Below are 8,766 nucleotides of genomic sequence, written 5' to 3'. Positions count from 1 at the left end.
AAAAAAAAAAAAAAAAAACCAAAGGCCTTATCTAGATTGATGATTACTTATGTACTTTTACTTAATATACTGAATGCAGCATTTTTTAGAGTGAATTGTAGTACTACTACTTTTGCTTATGTAAAACATCTGAAAATGTCCACTACTGCATTCTAGTAAGGATGTCCTACAGATTCTGACAGTTGTGTTCATTGCAGAAGCTAAACTGTCACTAAACCCTGGAGAAAATAACCTCTGGAGTGGATATGGAGTGCAAAATCAGTGTTGGATCATGCAGAAAATGTACTGATCACTATGAAATTACTGTATCTGTAAATAAGAATTCACACTTGAACATGAAATATCTCTATGCATTTATAGGATGACAATATTTTCCCTTTATTGGTTATGTAATAAATAACCAATACATAAATTCCTCTCCACCGTTAACAACAAAAATCTGCTTTTATTAGCAGCAAACAGGAGGATAGTTATTCTAGTGATTAAAAAACAAGTTGACCATCCCAACAGTTGCACTACATTGGAAGGCAAAACAACAAGCTTCCTGCTAACGCTAAGGGCGTAGCATTGCTTCCTTTTTTGGGTGGCAGAGAAAGTAGCACTTTGGTCACAGAGTGACCACTGCTCCTTCAACAGGAAGGCTCTGTCCATGCCTGTGGCTGAACCCAGGAATGTCTCGTATTGCGCTCACGTCCCACAGGGCCTTTGGCTTCTCTGCGGTCATAATTTCACCACAAATGAATTTAGTGGTACCAGTGCATCTCCTCCTTTTTAAAACACAATTTACCAGTTACATCTAGGTTTGCATGAAAACCTCATAATGCTGATTATGAGATCGTTCGATTTACTTTGTACTTTTATTTACATACAGCTTTTCTCCTATGATAATATGATGTTTGCAATGTGGGAGCAACTTTGTGATGCATTAAAGTAACTAAACAGTACTGTATGATACAAAAATTAAAGCATATACCTGTATAGACAAATGCTACCCTGTGTCTTGTATCATAAAACATGAACAACACTGGAATGAACTTAAATGTGATTTCTGTTTGACCCTGTTGCGTGGGAGTTTTAAAGAGATGAAAGTGTGAAACAGTCTTTAAATCCCATTAGGACGCAGGCTGAATCTTTCCTGTGTCAAGACAAAAACAGCCTTGTTGCAGAGGTCAGCTTGGTTACATGCTGTTTATGTGTGTCTCTGTGTGTGTGCGAGAGTGAGAAAGAAAAGATATAAACTAAAATAGAATCCCAACTTCCTTTCAACCACATTGAAATGCAGTCACATGTACAGTTTACACATTCATGTAAAGTGACCTTTCACCTAGAGGTTCACTTAAAAATACATTTCAAGACACAATCCTCACTGATACCGATGGCTACTGAAGAAAGCTTGTGCACTCTGTAGTTGGAAATGGACTCCTACTGAGGCGTGTTTGCTCAAAATTGACAAACATGTTCAAGTAATCCAGTGGTAATGACTCACACGCAGTTACATGAATGTGTGGCTTGTTACATGAATCTGATAATGTACTTACTGAAAATAAGGTAGAAATACAAGTTGTGGGGAAAGTTATTGCATATTAACCTAAAGTGGCCATGAGGGCCGTGGCTGTAAAGAGTTGGTGTAATTAACACCTTGTTAACTTTACAACGCACAAGAGGGGGGGCAGAAGGAGTTCTACCTTCTCTATGTGGATTTCTGTCTGTGTGTGAAAGACAGACATTTTACAGTATGTATATATTTTGCGCTGTGTGCAACAAGGTCAAAAAGTCACTACCCAAATATCCTCCTTCATACATCACAATCACTTGCAAAGATTATGCACAATATCGCGTTTTTTTCCTTTATTCCAGAGAAGCGGTTAATATGGCTAATGAAAATGAATATTCCACTAATATTCCAGTTTACATGCAGCTGTGCATGCTCTGATTAACCTAACTTTTAATCTACGGAAGAATTTCCCTCCTTTCCCTCTCTCTGTTTCCTTCCCTTTCCCTCATTTACAAACTGGTTTTGCATCAAAGGAGGATTTTCCACAGATGGCGGACTGGTTTGACCATATGAACACCCTCTCTCCCACTTTCATTTGTTCAACCACCGTCTTGAAAAGGTCCGCGTTGTGACATTTGCGCACATCCAGAAACCTGTTGATACCCAAATCTTTGTTTAAACGTAGGGGTTTCTCCTTCCAACCAGAAACGTATGCTTTTCTTTGTTAAAACTATTAGTTAGTTTGTTTACAACGCACAGAGCTGACCATAAAACAGCAAAACAGCAAAAGGTGCAAACTGTGGTGAAAAGCCCAAATGAGACGCATATTCTGAATGCGCTGTATATGTCCAAAGACTGCTCCTAAATCCCCAAAAATATCGCCATATCCCATATGTCATGGAAAATGCTAGTCTGGAAAAAGACTATTGTTAAATTAATTATAGTGTAAAATTAATGTGCAGCAATGTCACTGATATAAAACTGCTATTCATGTATACGTATTTGTACGTATGCAGGACCAAATCTGTGTGGACTGAATGCTAAATACAATCTATAATCCAGCTGTACTTACCATCAGTGTTGTCCTCGCAATTCTGGTTGAAGTTTTCGTAGGAGTCCCAGCGGATCAGAGTGTCTTGGGTGTTGTAGTCGACTGAGACGCTCGGCCCATTTTCCAGGTGGTCCACACCTTGACCAGAAGTACGAAGAGACAGAGCAGAAAACGTGAATGTCTTTAAATCATAAGAACATTCACAAAGAATGAAGGGGGAGGCTATGATGTTCTCACTTACCTAAAGCCTTTTAATTGTATCCGCTTTATAACAGATTTGAGTGAGAATTTCTTCATGATGTAAACTAACTTTTACAACAAAAAGAAATCCAACTGAGAGCCTTTCTTTCATCTCCTACTCTACCCTTATTTCCTGTCTGCATATGTGCTATACAGTCACTTGAAAGTAAATATGGCCTAAAAGTAAGTATAAACATGTGGAAAATGCACCAATAAAACTGGACACATTGATTCTTACCATGTATTTTCTCTGGCCCAAATGAGAAAATAAACTCCACTTTTCCATATTCTGGGAACCTGTCATCTGCACACAGGGAATAAAAGAGGGAACTTAAGTCAGCATATTCAAAGGCAATGCATCCACTGAATACAATATTAACAACGGGGTAATATTTCAAGAGGTTCAGATTTTACTCATTAGCTACTGACCGTATAAAAACATTTTTGCACATAGTTCTTACCTTTGAATGTCTCATCAAGCTCGTCTTTCCCAAAGACAATCCCCAGGTCGTGAACAGCGCAGGTGTGGAACTGCACCCGGAATATCACATCTCGACACGGGCTGCGGTAGCGCTTGTGGTAGCACTTGAGCTGGAGGGAGAGAAGGGTCAGAAGAAATTTAAAAAACAAAGACTGTACGGTGTATTGCATCGAGCAGTGCCAACAGAAATCGACAGGTCAGTTTAATAGGGTTGGATTGCAGTTGGACAGATTCCTTTTTAACGCCACAGGCACACTGAATATCAAATAAATATCAGTTCAGGATGTGGCTTATTTATACAATGTGTCAATTCTGATAAGATAAAAAAACATTTTCAGCAAAAAATAAACTGCAAAATCAAATCACTTATACTGCGGAGCTGAATATGGCCTCAGTGCTGATACACTACCAAGAATATCAAGTGAACACAATATAAAATGATCTTTGTGAAAGACAAGCCAGGGACATGCCAGCTTGATTCAGTGCAGTTCTTTCTTTACACTGGCTTAGAGCTAGAAAAAGCATTTAAGACTCTTCATGTATATATATATCCCTCCTCGTAACGTATGTATGGCCTTTCCACAAGCTCTATTATCCAAACACAAACAGCTTTATGAGCAACACTAAAACCACATACAGGAAAATCTTCCCTTTCCCTCCTGCTGTTTCCTGATGGGCAGCCTGGACCTGTTAGTGTTTTACAAGGACCTCACATTTACAGGTACTGGAGGAATATTTACCCTCAATGTGAATAACTTGCAGCTAACAAACTCTGGCTGTAAAGAATAAAAAAAAAACCTGTCATTGTAACAGTAGGATGTTTTTCAGTTTGTCAGTGAGCATTACCAAGCGTTTAATGTTTTCCTTTTACGTAATTATATAGACTTACCATAATGGAAAACTTTGACAATCAGCAGCAACTAAAAAGTATATTTAAATATGACTAAATATGACGGTGAGACTGACTCGCTTTCCACAAACCTATTTTCTACCTGTGTGGCCAAATAATACCAAAACATATGAGGTGCCCCAAATCTACACAAGCAAATAAAGGATTGAGGACGAGTAGAAGGCAAAGTAGAATATCCTGTGGCTTAGTGCAGCTTTCTGGGATATGGCAAACCTCTCACTGAGGGGTCCGTTTCATTAGGAAAACAATGCCAGTGAGCCAGAACAAAAAATAAAAAGAGGAAAATGGTCATTTTAAGCTTACATGCATCATTTTCACGCACAAGAGTAAAACTAAGTCCTTTCCACCCTCATGTGTTGCCTAAATAATTCATCCTTAATGTTAAAACGCTTTTTTGCCGGGAGTTGGTGCCACTGCCAGGTTTGTACGCTAAATATGAAGCAGTGGGTTAGCTTGGCTTAGCACAAAGACTGGAAACAGGGGGAAACAGCTAGCTTGGCTCTGTCCAGAGGGAAGTAATTTCTTTTTAAAAATCAACCTATCAGCAACTTTAAAGCTTATTAATTAACACATCCTAACTAACTAACTAAAATAAATTTGTTTAATTCATACAAAAAACTAAATGTAACAATGTGCAAAATGTCACTGCACCCAGTCCAGCATATAAACCCTCTTAAAACCATAACTTATAATATATAATGTGTTATTTAGAAAACTTAAGAGGAGCTGCTCGGTGGCTGTAGGTTCATATTTACAGTACAGACGTCAGAGTGGTCTTAAATAAAGCAAATAAGCATTAAAAGTTGCAAACTTTTTGATAACTTGACATTGAACTTTAATAATTAAAATGTCACTGGCCAATGATGGAAGAAAACCATCATGTTTATAAAGATTTTCCTCTCAGATTATCTTTTTGTCATCTAACCATTCAGTATTTAGTCATTTTTAGCAGTTATATTATCCACAACTAAATCCCACAGCACAAATACATGCCAGTTTTAAATACAGGAGCATTTGGCCACAGCTCACATTCTCTGTGTTATCAGACTAATGGATTCTGCTGAAATCATCATCTGACTGAACCGTGGCTGCAGATGCTCGTTATTATTCAGTCTTAAATAAAGGATGAGATATAAGCTCAGCTCGTAGGGGCCAAAACAGAATGGCCTCGAGCATACAGTAAGTGCTCCTTTGAAATTCCCTACTAAAATTATGAGCCCCGAGGACATTTCACAGACAGTATTATGGGCTGAATGACAGCAGAAGCAGAAACTTTGCTGATGTGTGCAGTTTTTCTGCTTGAACTAAATGCAAAATAAGCCACAGGTGCTACTTTACTGAGGATTGTTCTTGATTTTAAAATCAAAATCTTAATCTTAATTTTAAAAGTGCAAATATATTGAGAATGATTTCATAAAAGTCACGTGAAAATATCAAAGAATCAAAACTCTCCATCTAAAAACTTACTTTTAAATGATTATGTCATGTTAACATAGTACCCTGTGTATCCCAAACGCTGTTGGAAAGGAAGTATATTGCCATTTTGACATCATAGTTTCCATCAAACATATTGTGTGCTAATGAGGGTCTATAAACCAGGTATAGGACCCAGTCCAACTGTCTTCCCCCAGGTTTTTATGGCCCTATTTGCTCTGTGAATGGATACTATAAACTGCTACAGCACATGCATTCAGTACATACACCCGATGTCAGATTGGAAAAACCAACAGGATTCCCTCAATACTAATAAACAATAAAAATCTGTGCATCCTCTACCTTTCTGCAGCTGTTTTCATTGGCGTTCTATAATAAACATAATTTAACATCCAATTAGTTTTTTTCTTTCTTTTTGGCAGAAGTAACATGTTGGGGAAAAAGTAAGACAATAAACTTTGTCTGCTATTGGCTTCATGCGTAGGAGTTAACCCGGTGACATGAGAAAAAAAAATGTTCTCCAGTAGTGTTTCGAGTTTCGAGTTTCATGTTTGAAATCCACATAATGTGATACAAACAGTTAAGACATTACACAAAGATCAGTTGCTGTCTTTTTCATCAGGCACTTGCTACTGAAGTATGACTCTTACCAGAATGTCCCCTTTCAGAAGAAGACCAGGCTCAATGGTGATGCAGATGCTGGTCTGACTGTCACCCTGAACATTACTGCGAAAGAAAAAAGCCACAGTGTGTTAGATAATGAGCCTGCCTTCACCATTACTGCTCTGAAAACGCTCACAGTACAACCATCTCTTCACTGCATCACTTTTCTTTTTGATGTTGATGTCTAGGTATAACTATGCACACATGATCTAGATCGTCTACTAAAAATCCCTTATTTGCTTTAACAGTGGCCATCACAGAGCGTAACCGCAGTGCAGTGCCGGGCTAATTTTGGGTATTAGTGTCTACATGATTGTCTAACTGGGAGAGTAGGATCAAAGGATGGCGAGTGCTAATAGGGATCATGTGAGAGGAAGTGGGGAGGAATATGATTTGGGGCTTTACAGGGTAGAGAGTCTGGAAGTATATGTGCACTGGTTGTTTCACACTTTCACAGTTATTGTGAATGCTGCAAATGTGTTTATAGTATTGACACTATTGTAAGAATAGTCATAGTAGAAACCGCTCAACATCAGCAGGCTTTACTATTCACAGTAGTGACTTCATAACAGCTTGAGGGAAAAATGGCAAAGAATGAGAGAATACAAGCAGGACATAGGGATCAGGGAGTTTAAAGATGTGGTAACAAACCCACAGATAATTATCCCTCAGCTTTATGGGGCATTTTAGCATCTTTCAGCTCATTGTTTTGGTACTCTGGCCCACAAACTCTGCTGTCATTAGCCTCATTTCTAGTTGTAGCAAACAGCTGTTTTCAGCAAAACAAGCTCCCGCTCTCATTGATAATTTTACCTGCCCAGCACTAAACAGCAGACCGACAAAGTTAGTTACGTGCTGGGGAACAAGAAGCCTATAAAACCTAAATAGCTACATATTTCCCTCAGGAGTTAGTGGAGACTTTAAAAATCCAAATTAATGCTAATGTTGCTTTGTGTTGGTAGGATGTATAGACTAGCATTTGTTTGCTAACACAGTACCTATGACAACTTAAAAAGGGGATGTTTACAGCTTGTTGCGTAGAAATATTAATTAATGGTGTTTTAAGCACCACCGCAAGACTTTTATTGTAGTTCATAAGCATTTTTGTTACAAAACATTACATTACTCATTTCCCTGAGTGCCATCCAAGTCAGCCATATTGTGTTTATTTTCCCTTTCCTATTGTTAAGCAATGCTGCCCCTGCCAAGCTGCAATACATGTAAAAATGTAGTTAAAGTTATTAATGTTTAAAATAGCAAGTGAAATGTACAAATTGCACTTTTGCGTATGGAAACTGCAAGATCAGATATAATAATTTGTGCCTGTGTTATATTTAAACTGTCATACTTTCAAATCTGGTGTAAATTTAGACTGTATGCCTGCCTCACCCATCTGAGGGCAGTGCAGCTCTCCCCTCTTATCCTCTCCTCTAACCTCCCTTCAGAATCCATTATTTCCTGTCTGGCCCTGGGAACCAGCGGGGTCCTCTGGCAGGAAAACCCTGCAGGCGTCCACACAGATGCCTGGCTCTTTCATTGGCTCTCCAGTCACAAATGATACTAGAAGTGATTGTGGGATCTAAAGTAGGGAAACAAGAGCCTGCAGCTGGGGAGGCTAGCTAAATACAATAACGTGAGGCAAGCGCAGAGTATAAACTGGCAAGAGGGATGATGTATGTGTATATTGGGGGACAGGAGAGTTAAGAGAGAGGCTATAAAGGAAAATCAGGGGTTTTATTATTGAGCCATTATGAGCTTGCTATCCCTGGAATCTTGTAAAAGCATTTGAGTGTGAGTATGTTTTAAGACTTACTAGATCCCAGATGTGTACACGGGCTGCATGGCCTGGTAGATTTTGAGAAAAGGACGACAACCTGGAATACAATTTTGGAAAAGTTAAACATAAACAATGTGTGTGAAAATGCTTATGTGTGAGTGCACATGGGTGCATTACACCCACCTCCTTTAGACTCGAAGTTAGGGATGCCGTGCATGATGACATGGTGAAGGAAGAGGGGTTTGTTGTTGATCTTGATGTGTCCGGACAGCAAGCCGCTAAAGTACTCCACATACCTGGGAGCAAGACAGAGGTAGAGAAAAGAAAGACATGACAGGTTACAACAAAGAGATACAGTTATAATCCTGTGGTCATCACAACAAAGAGACACTATCTTTGACTTTGACCTCTAGTAACAATGAATTTTCAGCTTGTCAGCTGTGCTGACTGAGCCAATCTTGCATCTTGTTTTTATTATAAATCAATCAAATAAATACTTTAAAGCTGTACTAATCGATATTTTTTTAATTAAGAATGGATCAAATGGCTGTGTGTAAAGAGTTTGCAAGGAGTGACAAACCCACAGAAAGTTACCTAACTATGCACTCCCTATCAGTTCTTCAGAAGCTTTTATCCTCTTTTGAATCATTGTTTGGCTCACAAACCTGACTCCCATCAACTCTGATTTCAGCTACAGCAGGCAGCTGTTTTCAGT

The 8,766-nt window shown here is 38.7% G+C and overlaps 1 protein-coding gene across 11 annotated transcripts in view; it reads right to left on the bottom strand.

Moving 5' to 3' along the window:
• tns1b (tensin 1b) overlaps positions 1 to 8,766 on the bottom strand; it is a 158,518-nt gene that overhangs the window by 34,116 nt on the left and 115,636 nt on the right. For 8 of the 11 annotated variants that reach the window (XM_035676528.1, XM_035676533.1, XM_035676534.1 and 5 more), the window contains 6 exons: positions 8,235 to 8,347; positions 8,088 to 8,148; positions 6,262 to 6,337; positions 3,248 to 3,377; positions 3,025 to 3,090; positions 2,568 to 2,690 (listed from right to left, as the gene is read on the bottom strand). In XM_035676528.1, the coding sequence (XP_035532421.1) occupies positions 2,568 to 2,690; positions 3,025 to 3,090; positions 3,248 to 3,377; positions 6,262 to 6,337; positions 8,088 to 8,148; positions 8,235 to 8,347 (569 nt within the window). The remainder of the gene's footprint in view (positions 1 to 2,567; positions 2,691 to 3,024; positions 3,091 to 3,247; positions 3,378 to 6,261; positions 6,338 to 8,087; positions 8,149 to 8,234; positions 8,348 to 8,766) is intronic. The other 3 variants (XM_035676530.1, XM_035676539.1, XM_035676531.1) reach the window with 1 other exon arrangement.

Source organism: Morone saxatilis, unplaced genomic scaffold (genome assembly GCF_004916995.1).
Source record: "Morone saxatilis isolate NCDOM2014 unplaced genomic scaffold, NCSU_SB_2.0 Contig5, whole genome shotgun sequence".
NCBI classification, from domain to species: Eukaryota; Metazoa; Chordata; class Actinopteri; family Moronidae; genus Morone; species Morone saxatilis.
The sequence above is the reverse complement of the archived record's forward strand: the minus strand, read 5'-3'. Positions and strand labels throughout refer to the sequence as shown.